The 16,985-nt window shown below is 36.6% G+C and overlaps 5 protein-coding genes across 7 annotated transcripts; 3 read left to right on the top strand and 2 right to left on the bottom strand.

Annotated features, from left to right (window-relative positions):
- The first annotated feature begins 447 nt into the window (after positions 1-447).
- LOC106716061 (cyclic GMP-AMP synthase) lies at positions 448-4,276 on the top strand. 2 transcript variants are annotated; one of them, XM_014509490.2, is made up of 5 exons: positions 448-552; positions 984-1,031; positions 2,355-2,553; positions 2,927-3,451; positions 3,705-4,276. In XM_014509490.2, exons 2-5 carry the CDS (start codon positions 1,003-1,005, stop codon positions 4,062-4,064), a joined length of 1,113 nt encoding a protein of 370 aa, XP_014364976.2. In that variant the 5' UTR covers positions 448-552; positions 984-1,002; the 3' UTR covers positions 4,065-4,276. The 2 variants fall into 2 exon arrangements, with proteins under 2 accessions (XP_014364976.2, XP_014364974.2); XM_014509488.2 differs by having other exon boundaries at positions 456-552; positions 2,828-3,451; positions 3,705-4,272.
- Positions 4,277-5,842: 1,566 nt separating this feature from the next.
- Positions 5,843-7,274, top strand: LOC123722435 (NADH dehydrogenase [ubiquinone] 1 alpha subcomplex subunit 1). Its single transcript, XM_045684281.1, has 3 exons — positions 5,843-6,038; positions 6,678-6,764; positions 7,183-7,274. Exons 1-3 carry the CDS (start codon positions 5,940-5,942, stop codon positions 7,207-7,209), a joined length of 213 nt encoding a protein of 70 aa, XP_045540237.1. The 5' UTR covers positions 5,843-5,939; the 3' UTR covers positions 7,210-7,274.
- A 1,237-nt stretch (positions 7,275-8,511) lies between these two features.
- On the top strand, positions 8,512-9,354 carry LOC106716054 (mitotic spindle assembly checkpoint protein MAD2B). Its single transcript, XM_014509482.2, has one exon. It carries the CDS (start codon positions 8,748-8,750, stop codon positions 9,330-9,332), a length of 585 nt encoding a protein of 194 aa, XP_014364968.2. The 5' UTR covers positions 8,512-8,747; the 3' UTR covers positions 9,333-9,354.
- A 297-nt stretch (positions 9,355-9,651) lies between these two features.
- Positions 9,652-11,039, bottom strand: LOC106716042 (gamma-butyrobetaine dioxygenase). Its single transcript, XM_014509469.2, has one exon. It carries the CDS (start codon positions 10,983-10,985, stop codon positions 9,684-9,686), a length of 1,302 nt encoding a protein of 433 aa, XP_014364955.2. The 5' UTR covers positions 10,986-11,039; the 3' UTR covers positions 9,652-9,683.
- Positions 11,040-12,548: 1,509 nt separating this feature from the next.
- LOC106716028 (sulfite oxidase, mitochondrial) lies at positions 12,549-16,471 on the bottom strand. 2 transcript variants are annotated; one of them, XM_045682240.1, is made up of 12 exons: positions 16,281-16,471; positions 15,657-15,814; positions 15,449-15,578; positions 14,783-14,961; positions 14,505-14,658; positions 14,162-14,351; positions 14,041-14,087; positions 13,871-13,958; positions 13,590-13,782; positions 13,204-13,404; positions 12,962-13,131; positions 12,549-12,846 (listed from the first exon to the last, which is right to left on the bottom strand). In XM_045682240.1, exons 1-12 carry the CDS (start codon positions 16,304-16,306, stop codon positions 12,718-12,720), a joined length of 1,665 nt encoding a protein of 554 aa, XP_045538196.1. In that variant the 5' UTR covers positions 16,307-16,471; the 3' UTR covers positions 12,549-12,717. The 2 variants fall into 2 exon arrangements, with proteins under 2 accessions (XP_045538196.1, XP_045538199.1); XM_045682243.1 differs by having other exon boundaries at positions 14,041-14,084.
- Between the last annotated feature and the right edge of the window lie 514 nt (positions 16,472-16,985).

Here is a 16,985-nt window from a genome sequence, read left to right as displayed (position 1 = left end):
AAAAGAACATTTTTATTCTCTGTATAATAAGATCTTATTCATCATATTCGTACATTATATTTATCACTTAGAGGAATTACTTGTTTCCTCTAAGAGTTATCAGCGGTTATCGGTGGGGAACATAATTAGCTTTGTATGGTAAAAATTACAAAGAACTTTTGTATGCGAACACATACAACATAGTAATATCTGTATTAGATATCAGTTTGCGGACTACAAACTGAATTTATTTCCATTATCAACTTTATTCGTAACTGTTTAAACTGGGTTGTATCTTTTCACTCTAGTACCAACGACACAAGTTATTTTTGTCGTAATTTTCGTGTTACCATTATAAAAAAATAGTGCATCAAATTATTTCCGTTTCGGGGGATTCCCGTGTAAATTGATAAAGAATGGTGGTATTTATTCAGTCGCCCTATAATCATTAATCTGATGTAACGTTAATCTGATAAAGTTCCGAATGTGATATATAAAATAATAAACTTTGTATTGAAGCAAACAAAACGTATTCAGCTAATCTGAAAACAAGTCGTCAGGAATTCTAGATAAGTGAGTTTATTGGAATTGTTTGTAAATGTAGAAAGTGCTTGAAAATATTATGTTAACTATTTTTTTTTGTTTTCTAGTTATTGTTATTCCTCACGATGTTAATAATGTTTTTAGTGTACTTTAATTAATGTTAATTTCTGAGTTTCTTGAACAAAATTATTTTACGTATGTAGGTAATATTTTCAGATATATTTATTTATGAATATTAAACTTTATAACTCATAAATTTATGACTGAAATAAGTCGCTGACTATTATTTTAAACAATATTGAAATTCAATTAAAGCAATAATTTTTAAAACTTCACGTATTAATTTTTAGCCAGCTCAACATATCATTAATTTTTCCTACCATTTATACAGTAATTTTCGGTTGATTTATTACATTAAAACTTTCAATAACATTGTAGCTATGAATGTTTTTTTTTTTCAGATAATAATTCCAAATTACAATGGCGTTTGTTGAATGCGTACTGGACAGGTAAGAGTTAAATTCGAAATACTTAACAATATTATTGGAACGATTGGAACGAAGTTCCTTATCGCGCGTTGTGAAAGGGGGCTAGACGGAAAAAATTCTTACGAAAAGTTGTCACGACACTTTTTGCTATAGTAAGTATGTTAACGAAGAATGAGCGCTACTTCACCATGGCAACGACGTGACAATATAAAACGAAAATTCATAGAAATAAAATGTACTTCTTGTGAAGACTTAAGTTTTTTATTCACATTCAATCGAAAGGAACTTCGTTCCATCCAGGTGTCCCTTGACACCTCTCAAGTTTTTTATACATTATTTCTTTACTTTCACTCAAGGGGTGGACGGTACAAATTTTAGAAATCGGTCTAATAGTTTTTGCGTTTCTTCTTTAGACACAAAGATACAAATCTTACTTCTTCATGATATATGTTAGTGTAGCATATATTAATAAAGAAATTGACAGATAACATAATATACACAGGTAAAAAATGTATCGCTGTACGTCTGGCGATTCATAGTATTAGTTCGCACATTGATGTATAGTTAGATAAGTTAGAGTTAGGATTGGGAGGAGTGTGCTGCGCCTGGACAGAAGAGCGCCGCACCCTGGTGGCGGCGATAGGCGGCGACCTCTCACTTCCCGGCGTTGTACGCGCCATGTTGGGAAGTGAGAGGTCTTGGAACGCGGTCTCCTCCTTCTGCGAAACAGTCATGTCGCAGAAGGAGGAGAAGGAGCGGGAACGCGAAGGGGATCCCCTAGCGCCCCCGCTCCGGCAGAGAAGAGTGGGGAGAAGGAGGCGGCAATTTGCCGCTGCTGCCCTTCTCCCCACGCCTTAGATTTGAGGGCCCGTAGAGGCCAAACGCAGGCGGGGTCACGGAAGTAAGCTAACGCGTTTCCCGTGGCCCCGCCGTAACGCGTGAGAGGGCAGTCTGGTTTTAGTGGGTATTCCGGTCGCCTTCTGCGGCCGGCGAGTCCCACACTCCCCTACGCCATTGCACAGCCCGGCGTAGGGGGTGCGTAAATGCATTTCCAGACTTTAAAAAAAAAAAAAAAAAAAAAAAAGGATTGGGAGGACAAGGATGCTTATATACTATGGGTGAAAAAAAAAACGACAGAGGTGTGTCAGGACCGCGCAAAATGGAGGTCCGAGGTCTTTGCCTACTTATCTGTTATGTTGTTGTTAATTAATTAATATTAATATTATACTCCATATAATATATATGTAATACGTATTATACGTATAATAAGGATGGGAATTTATTGGATAAAGGCGGCATGTGTGTCTGTTTTGACGATATTATGATGAATTACAATAACTACAGAATGGTATCAACCTCGGCGGTGCCGGTGAAGCCGGTGCTGCGCGACCTCAACGATGTGCTCGCAGATGTCTATGTCAGGCACATCGCACTCAGAAAAGAGGACTGTCGTTACTACTACGAAATATTTACACAGATTTTCTACCGGATACATAACGCTATGAAGGAGGTGGATCCCTACTACGCCAAGTATTCGAGTGAGGTACGTTCTTTACGTCGTCGGCTTCTGGCAAGTTTAGGCTTGTTAAAACAAAAACGAAACAAGTCTCCATAATTTTCCATTAATACATCCGAATATAATGAGATATCAGTCCAAATTTTTTTTGGACATACATACATGTTTGGTTACATATCAAATATTGGGCAACAGAGTTTAACCGTAAAACGAATTAATTTGCCTTAAACGTTGCGAAATTTTAAAAAATTACTGTTGGACCATGCTCCTTCTTATACTAAATATTAATTATGGTGTACAGGTAAAATTCGCGGGAAGTCATTTCGATAGACTGCGCATTAACAAGCCCGACGAGTATGACATGGTGATCGTAGTCCATGTGCCCTTCAACTTCATACAGATCGAGCCGAAACATCCGGGATACGTGCAGCTACGCGTCGACACTCGCCCCGGCTCCCCCCGGCAGTACACACCCGACAGCGTCGAGGTCAAAACTGCCTACAAGTGGCTCGACAGTAAGAACTACATCCTGCGATCTGAATACGCCAACTGGATAAAGAGCATTATCATTAGGGCCATAGATCGCTTATCACGCCAGGTGCAGAATGCTAATAAGGAGAATATGTATACCGTGCGATACACTGAGACTGGGCCGGCCCTTACCCTTATAATAGAGAACGACACGGGCTTTAAGCTAGATGTGGACTTGGTGCTGGCGCTGCAGTTTTCGGAAAGTCGGTGGCCAGTGGAGGGGTACAACAGTATTCCCGCGGGATGCAGCGTGGGCCACTGGATGGTGGCGCCCAAGCCCAACCGGCACGGCTACGACATCCACGACGAGAACCGTTCCTGGCGTATCTCGTTACAAGAGCAGGAGAGAAAGTTAATACACGACTCGCATAATCTGCGCTTGACTGTTAAACTGGTGAGTAATTGTTGGAAAATTATAAATTATTGCCTTAGTCGTCCTTTTTTACAAGTGAACTAAAACTAAATTAATTACTTGTATACTTACGTGATTGATACTTGTTCAAATGTTACTGTATTGTTAATGGTATAAAAATTAAGTCGTTTATAATGTTAAGTAGTTGCAGCTTATTTTTTAATATTAAACAAACCATGTCTGATTTTAAGACTCATGAATGTGTATGCGTAATATTCTTTTAATGTTGTTTTAGCTAAAAAAATTACGCGACTCCAAAAACATGTCTCATCTCGCGAGCTATTATATAAAGACCTTATTCCTCTGGGAAGTGACTGAAAATACCGACGCTGATTTCTGGATGAGAAATGATTTAGCGACACTCTTCAAGCATATGCTGCAGAAGCTTCACTCGGCATTGCGTGTTCATAGAATTAATTACTTCTGGAATTCGAGGTACAATCTCATTGGCAACCTCAATCCCAATGTGGTAGAGTCATATGCAAACATCGTGGGCAACTTGCTACAATCTTTAAACACCAGTGAGAGCCACCTGAGCGTCGCAAAGTATTTACTCACTAAAGCTGAATTCGAATCTTATAGGAGATTCTTTTAAAACATTCAGTCTGAATTCAATTATCAGCATCCGAGACAGCATCTTGCAAGAACGATGGCGGATTGATGTGCATTTCTTAAATTTAACCCTAAGATATTGATGACCATTCCCGTGCTGAGAGCTCTCCGAGCTTCACTACTAGCTGAGCGTTCTGTCATGTAGACACAAAAAAGAAATAACTTCAATTTTGTATACTCAATAAAATATTTTATATAACTTTTTCATTTAAGATAACTGCGTTTTTTTATTACAAAAACATAATTAAAACTTTTATTCAATATTTTTAATTTATTTCTTTTTCTTTGTACCCACACATTAATATTAATTTCTTAAATTATAATTTCTTTTTTTTATTCCATGATCAAAAAATACTTTCTTTATATTTAATTAAAAAATATATTTTTTTTACTTTTCTAACTAGCAACTTGCTCTGCTGACAAATTAACAGACATACAAATAGAAAAAAAAAAATCAAAATTGTTTTTTGCTAAAAGCGATAAGATTTTCATGTTGTATACTTACATACAGGTGCACTAATTTTATATGTCCATATAAAATAAATACAGTAATAGAACTACAACAGAGAGTGTTTATTACAATTTTGGTAAATGCTCCAGTCCATAGATATAGGTTTTATAGAACGAAATAACGAAAACAGCCGATTGCGGAGCGTATGCACGTGTCGTAGTTTTCTTTAAACTTTTATCACTTTTAAATTTATTGTGATTCACTAGAAAAATGTTTTAAGTTTTTCTTAAATGACATACGAATCATTGTAAGATAATCTTTTGAAATAAATAAAGAAATCAAACATTTATTAGGAAAGTTCAATTCGCGTGCTCTACGGATGAAAATTGCTTTTTTTCTCTTCACGCTTCTGTAAAAAGGATAATTTCACCAAGTGACAAAAGAACTGGCACGTTGCAACTAGAAATAAGAATTAAGTTGCTTTGACATGTACAAAAGTCTAACATATGTTTAAACTAATTCATAAATGAAATTTTAAATAAGAATCCGGAGCTATTCAATCATGTGGTACCAGATGATCCCGTCCTTTCTTTTGATTGCTGGATGCACTTCAATGGGCGGATTTGGGCTATGGTGGCTCCATTATTTGGTCCTCGGAAATGTATGTATAAGTCGAAAACTTTAAAAAAATTATCGAAGTTGCCTGTGTGTTCTTCCAGAATATGTTCTCAAATTTCGCCAATATCCGTGGAGTCGTTTCGGAGATAACTTCAAACATCCATTCATCCATCCAAACATTCCATCTAAACATTCGCATTTATAATATTAATAAGATAACATTATACATTATTTTCCTGTCAACGTCCCGTCAAAATTGGTCCAGCCATACCAGAAATTCGCGGAACAAACACGGTCTTGCGGATAGACAAAAATAAATTAGTAAATTTAAAAGTGGTAGACGACAGCAACAACAACATTTGTTGCACGAATGGGCCGGCTCGCCTGGTGCAATACCATGATCACACAGAAAACAGGGGTGAAGTGGAAGCAAATATATAAAAAAGGCACCTGAACCTAAGGTTAACAATCCTTTGATTAGTTTGTTAATCAAAGAATTTTAAACCTGGTTTCAAAGACTGGTCGAATTCATATATCTTTAATTTAAATACTTAAATAAGGTGCTTTTAGCCAAAAAGTAACACATGCACACCTATTTTTACCTCACACACCTACCTATTTACACCTAAAATAACGAGTCACAATGTAGCTGCCCTGGACCTGGCAACATCAATATTTAAAATGTCAACTTTTAGCTTTTAGTATTTCTGTCAAAAAGCAAAGAAAGAACCTGTGCAAAGAACGTAAAAAATAGTTTTTATTTTGAAGATTTGAATTTAATTGAAAATAATGTGGTACCAAATATTGCCAGGTTATTGCTTAATTGCAACGTGCTTAGGCTTACCTGGCTGGGGACTTTATCACCTGCATAATTTGGTTTTAGGAAACGTAAGTTACTAAAATTAATTGTGTGTTAGGTAACACTTCACAGTTATAACCTAATATATATTTAATAATTTTCATTAATTATATAGTTAGATATAAAATACAACTTTGTTAAGTAATATTGAATTTGAGTAGGTGTTTCACGTTTATTTGTCAAACAGACTCGTTTCATTGGAATTGACAAACATAGAAACTGATATATAAAACATACATAATATTCTTGAAAAACCCCCCTATTATATATGTGGTAAAAATAAAGTTAAATTTGTAGTATGCACTTATAAATGTAAAACCAATGAAGATTGTACAAGATAATATACAAGTAAACTATTTGTGAATGTGAATTAATTAAAAAAAGTAACAAAATAATTGACTGATTAGTGCTATGACACTTAGGAAAGAAACAAATTAAAAATTCTGAGTCAATCAGGTAAAAAAAGTTAAAAAAAATTGTTCTAAAGATTTGTATAATAAAATAATATAATTAAAAGAGGCAAAAACACTATTCAAAAGATTACCTTGTATAAGAATTACTTGATTATTATTGAGTGTCTATGTTATATTTCTCAATTTATATGCTCAAGTAATTTATTAGGCCTTGGAAAATATACAGAAAACTTTATGCATACTAATGTGTTACAGCACTACAGGCGTTCAATGGTGGACAGATGGGACCGAATGCTGTACCAGAGAGACACACGGCTTACTGGTGATGGTTATAAAGTTATTGTAAGTTGAAGTGTAGCATTTTATATTCAGCTTTTAAGAATACATGTCTAAAATTGATAATCTGTGCATTGAATAATACAATTTGAGTTGGAAAGTTAACACAGAATTATTTTATTGCACTTAAATGTTTGTATTAAGAAAGCATGCCAACAGTGGGCCTTGCACGAATATTTGCGACAAATGCCTTTTTATCATCACTTCATCAATTATGTCAAAATTTGTATGAGATTTTTGGTGTACTTTACGCCTAAGATTAATACCCTGAAGACTTTGTCAATAGTTATAATTAACAAAATGTATGTATAGAGGAAGGATGATGTGGAAGGCATTGGATGGCATACTGTTGAAAGCATTGGGAATGGCCTTTATTCAGTGATGGTGGTGTGTTCAGTTTCTTTCATTATTTCATTTTTTTCAGGGCCTGGAGAGTATTCCGGACAAATGAACATAATTACATATGTTGTTTTTAGTCTTGCTGTGTTGAATTAATAAAATATGTTTTGTAGTTTATGCAATTAATTGTTTTATTAAATAATGAATGTCATACATAATTAAATTTTATCGTGTTTTATTTGTGGGTTGTACTAAAGCTGCACTTGATTTAGTTATTTTACCATGTCTCCTCTACTATTTAAAATTTAATCATTTTTTTTTGTCTAAAGTTTTCCTATTGACATCTGTCACTGTCATCAGTCGGTTTAGTCGGCAGTGAATCGCTATAGTCGAATTTTTAATTAGACGAAGCCAACTGACAGTAGCTAATGTCACTTTGTAAAATAATGTTGCCACATTTAAAGTTATAGTGATGCGTTCAGTTCTCGCTCAATCAGATGAATGAACAATGAGTGTGAATAATCATTTCAAACTATAAAAGAATATTATTTCTATTTGTAAAATGTATGGTCTCGAACACATGATCGATAATGTTTCAGACAGATTTTTTATTAATGTCGCCAAAAGCGATAGTGATGATTTTTTTTCTGATGATGATTAAAAATGTAATAAACGATGTTTTTTATTTTCATTACCTACCTATAACTGTTATATTTCATACATTTATAGTTTCAACTACATGATGTAGAGAATAGGATTCATTCAGGAGTTTTTTCAATCATTCAATTTGTCACAACACTATTTATATTTCATCAAAAACTGACAACACAGGAAACGTCAGCTAGCTTCGTCTAATTAAAAATTCGACTATAGTGTGCTTGGAAATTGAATTGAATCGCTAGTCTGTCCAAGGAAAGGATTATTAGTTTGACATCTGACGCCTATGAAGAATCGGATTAATTTGTATGAAGATTAATATTGTACATAATGGACGGTTGTCATAGTGTCGGACCGTACGTGCGTAACGAACAATCATGACCTATCGAGCATCGGTCTTGTAATAAAATTACTCGAACAAATAAGTACCATAATTTAGGTGTTTTATTCCTTTTTTTACAGATTTATTATAGATACTAGGCTATGTATTGCACAGTTAACCAATGAAATGAGCTTGAAATACATTTCTTTTTTGTTTGTCAACTCCTCGATTTTTCCGTTAATGTGTTATTTCTTTATGTAGTTCTTGAAGAATAGAAATTAGTAAATTTATTTATATTGTTATTCAAAAACAATAATCGAAATTTTCGATTTCAAGTTCTATGAGAATAACTATCGAAAATCGCAAAAGATTCATAAACGAGTTTACTCAACCCATCTCTAGTGAACTGTCAAACCAATCGACCTTAGATAGGCACAACATAATCGTATTGAAATTTAAAGTTTTAACATAAACTATAAAAAGATTGCGAAAACTACATACACCAAGGATCCTTAAACGACTATGAAATACACTTGTTCTATTCAATTTAAGTTACATAATTAAATCTTATGTTTTGCTCGTGGAGTTGGTATCTGTAAGGTAGTTGAGTAGTACTTAATATCTAATAATTTATTTAAAAAATTTAATTGGTTTGAATTGAAAGTATCATTATGGACAATTGTTTTATTGACATCACTGTAGAATTTTTAGCTATCGCATTTCACAACATTTTGTACTATGGCTCTGTTTATCCACGAAATGTTTTTGATACGAGAAGAAAATATAGCGTTATCGTATATCGCTGCAAACATCCAGAAGTAAATCAGTATATTGATTTATGTTTAAAAAGCGTAGAAGAATGTTTGAAAAGTGGTACATTGAGACGCCTAGAATTTGCAGTGACTGATGATGAATATATTCCAATAGCAAAGTTTGTATTTGATTTTGATAAGAATTCAACGTATGACGAAAATTCTGACGCTTATTTAGTGCAAGCTGAACAAAATTTACGAGCTTTTTGCCTAAACATTAACACATTAAGTAGCAAATTTCAAAACAACATTGAAAACAAAAGTTTTACTATTTTCCTACACACTAACGAGTCAACTGCAGTTTCTATGGGTATCAATCCTGATTTACAAGAGTTCCCTTATGTTGAAGTTGAAGATAAGACTGAAGATTGTGAAAGAATCTTACCATTAAGAAGATTTGAATTAAGAGGTTATAGTATAGATACCTATGTTAAAATAAAATAGAAATGTAAATTTGGCATATTTTAATGGTCATACAAATTTTTTATTTTTAAATTTATAAATTGTAGCAAATATATATCACATTGGATAGAATGGAATATCTGCAGATTGAAATGTATGCAGATTTTATGGTTAAGAAATCACTTCTATTTTATTATCTGGTCTTGAATCACTAATCGTGGGTTTCTGAGACCAAAATCCTCATTAAACACAGTGTAATCTCTAGTTTGTCAATGATAATGACAAGGATGACAATATGTTTTACACAGAGATTTTTGTCTCGGAAACCAATAGTAACTATTTAAATACTGTAGATGTAGTTTTCAATAAATAAATTATATAAATGTTTTTCAATCAATAATAATCCCTCTTTTCCAATTTTACTTTCAAAGATCTCAAGCGGGAGTAAACTTCATCCCAATCAACATATGCTCCTATTAGCTTCCTGATGTTGTTGTCACAGTCTTGGTACTGGTTTCGGCCGTGCAGAAGACGGATGTTGTCGAATGTGAGGATGCTGCCAGTGTCCACCTTGACTTTTGCACTAAACCTGCGATTTAGCTCGAAGAAGAGGCTGTGAGCCTCATACCACGGCCTGACCAGCTCTATTGGGCCAGGGAAATGGCTGCCCCTTTGCGGTATCGAAAAGTTGATCCTCGACACATTCTCAAGCTTATCGACGCATATAACGGGCGATCTGTAAAGCTTGTAAAATTCATTTCCGTTTTCTACTCCAATGTCACTCCATTCAATTTCCATGTCGGTCAAAATCCTGTATTGGTTGGGATGATGTTCTTTCATGTAGTTAGCGACATAGTGGCAGTCAGATAGAGTATTCTCCCCTCCATCTGATTTCGTCTGCACCAGACAATGGAGTAAGTTAACTCCCGGACAGTAGCCATAGTAAGGCAGATCGGTATGCATCTGTAAATTGCTAGACAAATAGGCGACGTTGCTCGTGTTGGCGACGTTCTGCACTATAAATTTGACGCCATAGTGCGTTTGTTTAGGGAAACCGACTCGTTTTATTATAGACTCGATTGCGGTTTCGTCGTTCGGCGTGTTTTGTATCAGACTCACCCCGTACGTTGATAAATCATTTAACCATTTAAACAACGCTTTATCGGACGATACTATTTCGTTATAGTCATTGGTGGTGCAGATTTTTTGAAAATCATCACCTTTCCATGTGACTTTCGGAGGCTTGTACAACTCCTTGTCGTATTGCTGTTGGTTTTTCTTCGTGAAGCTTCGGAACTTCAGCCAGTCGAGGCGGTACTGCGATGTATGGCCGTCGTCCCATGTTACTCTCACAGAATTCTCGTCTTTATGAACTTGCGTTGGTTTCGTATTAAGGTTGAATTTGCTCCAATCTAGTATCCGGCTTTTCGCCGACGGATGGAAGCACTGTTGGCACTGGCAGTTGTCTCTCAGCCACACATGGGGAAAATTCAATGTTTCTCCGTTAATTTCGAGTGTGATTGCGTCTTCGAGGCTGTGATAACTATATCCGCTTCTAAATGATAAACTGTTTGTATTTAACAATTCACGTGTTAGTCTGGGTAGCGCGGTGTTACGTAGCCTCTTTATCAGCAGCATGCTGGCCGCGCTCCGCGAGCCGATGAACTGCTCTCCGTAGAGATAAAGACAGAACATTTATTTATAATTTAGTTACGACGCAATTGGGTAATAGAGATGTTAATTACTAATTGTCGCCCGCGACTCTAAAAAAAAATTAGTTGCCTACATGTTCTTCCAGACTATGTTTTACATTTGTACCAAATTTCTGCGAGGTCCGTTTAGTCGTTCTATTTACAATATTAGTAACAAGTATGATTATAGATTTTGTCTTGAATTATAATAATATAGAAAATTATATGACGTGTTTTTTTAATTCTATTATTTAAAATTAACAATTAACGGGGACAGATAAAGAGATAGATAGAAGAATAAAAAGAACATGGAACAAATATTGGTCTCTAAAAGACATATTTAAAAGTAAGATCCCCACCGAACTAAGGACGAAAGCTATGAACATTTGTCTACTGCCCTGCCTCACGTACTCGAGTCAAACCTGGCCTTTAACTAGAAAAAATCTCGATAAAATTAAGATATGTCAGAGAGGCATTGAAAGAAGCTACTTAGGACTTAAAATAAGAGATAAAGTTAGAAATACGGTAATCAGAAAACAAACAAAAGCTAAAGATGTGGTGAAATTATTATTACGACTTAAATGGAAATGGGCGGGACACACGCAAAGAGTAAAAGACGAAAGGTGGACAAAAGTAATAACTAACTGGTTCCCCATCAACAACAAAAGAAGAAAGGGTCGTCCACATTTAAGGTGGTGCGACGATATCATAAAAATTGCTGGTAACAGCTGGACCAGACTAACATCGGACAGAAAGACATGGAAGAATCTGGAGGAGGCTTTCACCGCTCTAGGCGGCCCTTACACAGAAGATCAAGGAGAAAACTCACACTAACCATACTAATTTTAAATAATAAGTTTAGCATATACAGAAACTAACAAAACTAACGCATTTCTTATTGGTAGTAAATATTAGCATTATTTTACTAGTAATAGTTTATTGTTCGAAAATTAGGTTTAATAATATGTAATTATAATATGTAACTGTGTTTAAGGGAAAATAAAGCCATCTTTATCTTATTTAAAATTATGTTTTTGATTTTCATTAAATGTGTACAAAATTGTGATTGGCTTTTGTAAATATTATGAACTAGCTGTCACCGGCGTCTCCGTCCGCGCGGTGTTTAAAAAAATGTAATAAGTAGCCTATTTGTTCTTCCAGCCTATCATCTACATCTATGCCAAAGTTCATTGAGATCCGTTGTGCCTGAGATACCTTCAAACAAACATTTATCCATCCAAACATTCGCATTTATAACATTAGTAAGATAAGATATAATTCATTTTAATTATGGGATAGGGATAACAACATTTTTGGAATTTGTTGAGGTGGTTTTTGCTGGCTTAGGTTAAATAAAACATTATTTTCTAGACAAATAACATTTTATTGTACTAAAGCATGATAAGCTTATGTGAAACGAAAAAAGCAATATAAAAAATATTAAATTCATAGGATCCTTAATGATAAAGCAAATACATAATATACACTTTTAGTTCATTCGATGTTCAAACAAAAGACTAGATAAGCTTAGTATTTTTTATAAGATTTACTAATTTATTTTCTAGATTTTACTGTTTTTGGTTTCTTTTGTTCAATGGAAAAATAAAAACAAATTAAGTTTTGTTCAATAGAGAGAATAGTTGAAATTAGGATAAAAGAGTATCAAAAATAAAAGGTACATATTTGTCACATGTGATGTCATTGTCATGCTCCGACCGAGCGAGTGTCAGAGTGTGTCAGTGCTGCAGACGCACGGTGACGCGGTGGTATGCGTTGCTGAGGATGCCGCGGATGTTCCAGATGTGCTCGAAGGTCTCCGGCTGCGTGTTCAAGTTGCCGTCCGTCGCCTTCACCCACAACTCCGCCTGTTTTTACGGCAATCGCTTAAAACATCGGTGGGAACTTTTGAGTGCCGCAGTGAGTGACTAAATACTGAATGAGTGTATCTGTACGAGGTGAGAGGTGCTCGTGGCGAGGTACCTGTGCGGCGTGCGCGGGCACGGGCAGACGCACCGTCCACAAGGTCCAGGCGTAGTGTTCGCGGTGCGGCGCCGCGTCCTGCTGCAGCCGCGCCTCCGTCCAGCTGCGGCCGCCGTCCGCGCTCACGTCCACGCGCACCACGCGCGCCCCGCCCCCGGAGTACGCGTACCCTGCGCAAGTTGTCAGCGTGCACAGGACTAGAGCGTGTTGCGATGTGTATGTGCGTGGTGTCGCTCCCTCACCCGCGGCCTCGATGTGTCCGTGTCGCACGGTGACGGTGTCTCCGTGTCGCGGCGCGCAGATGGCGGAGGTGACGGGGAGGCTGTAGACGGGCGGCGCGCGCTCGAAGTCCGCGCTCTCCCACGTCGTGGACGGGTTGAAGGCGCGGTAGTCCTTCTTGTGCCAGTGCGACGAGCTCTCCTCCGACGATATCGTTATGCATTCTGACAATTTAACGTTCGATCGCTCGGATCCGGCTCGAAAGACCGAATTTTGAATTCGCCTTTTTCGGAAAAACTCGGTCTCTCGGTTTACTAATTCCAGATTCGTTTAAAGTAAATAAAAACTAAGAAAAGCTTGGATCGGGTAACATAAAATAGCGATATGACTGTAGAGTGTTCAGTCATACCGAGCCACTTGACGCTCCTGACGGCGGGCGCTCCGGGCACGATGACGCGCAGCGGGCGGCCGTGGTCGGGCGGCAGCGGCTCGCCGTTCATGTGCGTGGCGAGCAGCACGCGCGCGCTCGCGTCCAGCGCCAGCCGCAGCGGGATCGACGTGCTGAAGTTCTGCCCCGTAGCGTCTATGTCCGCGCCCGTCAGCTGCACCAACACCATACAATTTGTCAACAAAGAGAATACACTATGTACTATATTCTACTATAAAACCGAGCAAGTATTTATCACTCACGATGACGTGCTTGCCCTCAGTGTCGTCAGGGTCCACTCCGCAGGTCAGCAGCACGTCGCGGAGGTACACTCCGCTCCATACGGCGTTGCTGAAATATTACATTCGAACCGAAACGTCCGTCAAAGACAATATTTTAAATTTTAAATCAATATAGATAAATGACGACCCACCTTATGGCTCCGCCCGCCCAATCGATGCCTTTGACCGGTTTCACCTGCTTCATAAATAATAACATTTATTAAAGTCCATGATGTTTGTCGGTACGTGGTGGTGAGATGTACGAGGGAGCACCTTGTGCATCTCGCTGCGCCTGTTGCCGGCGCACATGAGGGCGGCGCGCACGCTGGCGGCGGGCAGACTCCGCAGCTGCTGCAGACTGAACTCTCTGGAGTGGCCGGTGTCCTCCAGCACCACCCGCACGCGGTGCGCGCCCGCATCCAGCTCTGGAACAGGCATGTGCTGCCGCACGTAAAACAACTCGCTGCAAACAAAACAAACCAACACTGTTGCTGTCTATAACAAACTTTTGTCTACATTTTAATGTGGCACATTACGTTATGTTGTTTGAGAGTAATAGTACAAATGTACGTATCCACCGGAATAGCATTGTAATGAATAAAATTCACGTTCATACTTGGGCGTGTCGAAGTGCGCGATCTGGTACTCCGGCGGTATCTCTGCGTTGAAGGGCTTGGCGGTCTTGACGATGAGGCGCGGGTCGCGGTAGGGCTCCGTGGCCCACAGCTCTTCGTCGCTGTGGTCCACCAGGTCGTCGTCGTGCAGGTTTCCTGTAGCAACCACCATCTTATTACCGAGCTGCATATGAAAGTTACTATCGTAATCCTGTCTTATCTGTTACACATATAAAAATAAAATGGGTACATTCCTGCAGAAGAAAAATCTATCACTTACCTATTCTATATGATTCAAGCAACTCGTATACTTCTTTTGTCTTGTGCATTCCATACACATTCCAAAAGGGCTCAATGCTCAGTCCGGCTGCATTATAGATTTGTTCTCCTCCGGGATGTGAGGGCAAGAATGATGTGACGTCATACACACCATGTCTATATGTCACCCAGAAACTATTCCTGTGATATACAAGTGACATGTGATATACATCGGAGATATCATTCATAATCAGATAATTGACTTTCATGACAATTATTTAATACAAGTTTTTACCTGCGACTTTGTCCGCAGGGATTTAAAAAAAACAGGATGAATAGCACAATTTGATACTTGAGACAAGTAAATATGATACTCATACATTGACATCTATTTATATAAAAGAAAGTCGTGTTAGTTACACTATTTATAACTCAAGAATGGCTGAATCGATTTGACTGAAAATTGGTGGGCAGGTAGCTTAGAACCAGGAAACGGACATAGGATAATTTTTACCCCGTTTTTTATTTTTTATTCCGCGCGGACGAAGTCGTGGGTAAAAGCTAGTTTATGATATTAGTAAGATTTGAAAGTTTTTAATTAACACATTCAGAGACAATATGGTAGTTTCATATGAAAATATTGCATTGAATGTGTTAACCCAGAAAACTTCTTGGCATAATAACTAACTTTGTGTTATGTTTGCTGATCTCCTCAGCTCTGTAAGTTGGTAAATTGGGCTTCTTCTCTCCAGCTTCTATTGTTTTATACTCTTCAGTCTTTCCTTGTTTGTTCTTTTTTAATTTGTCACTACTGACATCTGCAACAAAATAAAATGATTAAGTAAACCAAATATAACTTACAATTATACCTATTAAATGAAATCCTATAAAATTACCTGTAGATGTGGAACTCACTAAAACAGATGCTAATATAGCAGCTCCTATATTCCAATTAAAATTCCTATATTTTTCATTGTAGCCTTTATAGTCTTCATAATTGTAGTGATGTGATAAAGCTGGTAAGTAAGAAAATTTATTTCTTAGTTTCAGTGACCTGAAATTAATAATAGCTCTATATATAATCAGCAATCCTAAACCGAGCTTTGTGGTCTGACAGAAAAAAAATTGGTTATTCATTTTCAGAAATGCATAATGTGTATGAAATATTATTTTTTTCTCGATATATACAGACACTCTCATTTTATTAAAATGTATAGATAAAAGCAATATAAATATTTAAGTTTTAGTAATTACACCAGTAATGTTAGCTCTAAAGAAACAAATGAATATAACTGATATAATAGCTGCGTCCTACAAGTTATTTTTTCGTACAATGAAGAATGGTTACAATTCGACCCAAACATATGGAAAACTAGCCGTCATCATAGCCCAAACATCCTACAAACAACTACAATAATTTTGAATCACTTGAGGTACCTAAATACAAAATTACGTGATAAGCCAAATGAATAATATCAAAGTTCATCATTTCGTAATAAAATTTTCTAACTTCCACTTACCTAAGTATGAATTTTCTGAGAGACATAATGGCAAGAATAAATTCTTAAACAGTTTTCGTGTTTTCAAGTATGCTGCCACCAAAATTATATTGCTTCAAAGAGTGAAATCTAATAAATTGACCTTGATAGTGTTACTGCGTTATCAATGTTATCAGCTTAAACAATAATAAAAAACATCGTGATTACGAGTTGCGAGCGAAAAGTAAACAAAGTGTCAGTGTCAATGTCTGTCAAGCTACTGTCAAGTTTTGATTTTTTTTGTATTGTTTTATGAAAATTGCTTCATGGTTTAAGTCCATGAATATTAATTGTTTAATATTTTTAAATTAAAATAGTCACTGAAAAATAATGCTCATTAAAGATAGCACTTTATTCAACTTAACATAGATATTTAATGAACTTTGCTCTCGTTATAAAATAAAGTGATTTTCAATCGTTTCTTGGTCATTTTCACACATGACACACATGATACAGCATTTTATTTATTAATCGCTTCAGCACCAGAAATCTTCGAGTAATTAAAGTTCTAATAGCAATAATATTTCTGAAAATTTGTTGTTACATTTGCAAAATGTATTTAATACGCCACCGCCATCACAAGAAAATAAATTAAATGCGTTACATGCATTAAGACGTAAGAAAGTAGGAAAATGTGCAACTCTTTAGTTCACTAATGAGTTTTTAAAGACCCCATGCATTAGTCTC

Source organism: Papilio machaon, chromosome 2 (genome assembly GCF_912999745.1).
Source record: "Papilio machaon chromosome 2, ilPapMach1.1, whole genome shotgun sequence".
In the NCBI taxonomy this organism is placed as follows: Eukaryota; Metazoa; Arthropoda; class Insecta; order Lepidoptera; family Papilionidae; genus Papilio; species Papilio machaon.
This window is presented reverse-complemented; position numbering and strand designations above follow the sequence as displayed.

Coding starts and splice junctions, on each gene's coding strand:
- LOC106716042 (XM_014509469.2), bottom strand. CDS start 10,985: ATGTTCTGTCTTTATCTCTACGGAGAGCAGTTCATCGGCTCGCGGAGC.
- LOC106716054 (XM_014509482.2), top strand. CDS start 8,748: ATGGACAATTGTTTTATTGACATCACTGTAGAATTTTTAGCTATCGCA.
- LOC106716028 (XM_045682240.1), bottom strand. CDS start 16,306: ATGTCTCTCAGAAAATTCATACTTAG. Junction 14,088..14,161: donor GGCGCAGCGAGATGCACAAG/GTGCTCCCTCGT, acceptor TTATTTATGAAG/CAGGTGAAACCGGTCAAAGG. Junction 13,783..13,870: donor CTGAGGGCAAGCACGTCATC/GTGAGTGATAAA, acceptor GTGTTGGTGCAG/CTGACGGGCGCGGACATAGA.
- LOC106716061 (XM_014509488.2), top strand. CDS start 1,003: ATGGCGTTTGTTGAATGCGTACTGGACAG. Junction 1,032..2,354: donor GTTGAATGCGTACTGGACAG/GTAAGAGTTAAA, acceptor CAATAACTACAG/AATGGTATCAACCTCGGCGG. Junction 2,554..2,827: donor ACGCCAAGTATTCGAGTGAG/GTACGTTCTTTA, acceptor TATGGTGTACAG/GTAAAATTCGCGGGAAGTCA.
- LOC123722435 (XM_045684281.1), top strand. CDS start 5,940: ATGTGGTACCAAATATTGCCAGGTTATTGCTTAATTGCAACGTGCTTA. Junction 6,039..6,677: donor ATAATTTGGTTTTAGGAAAC/GTAAGTTACTAA, acceptor AATGTGTTACAG/CACTACAGGCGTTCAATGGT. Junction 6,765..7,182: donor GTGATGGTTATAAAGTTATT/GTAAGTTGAAGT, acceptor CATTTTTTTCAG/GGCCTGGAGAGTATTCCGGA.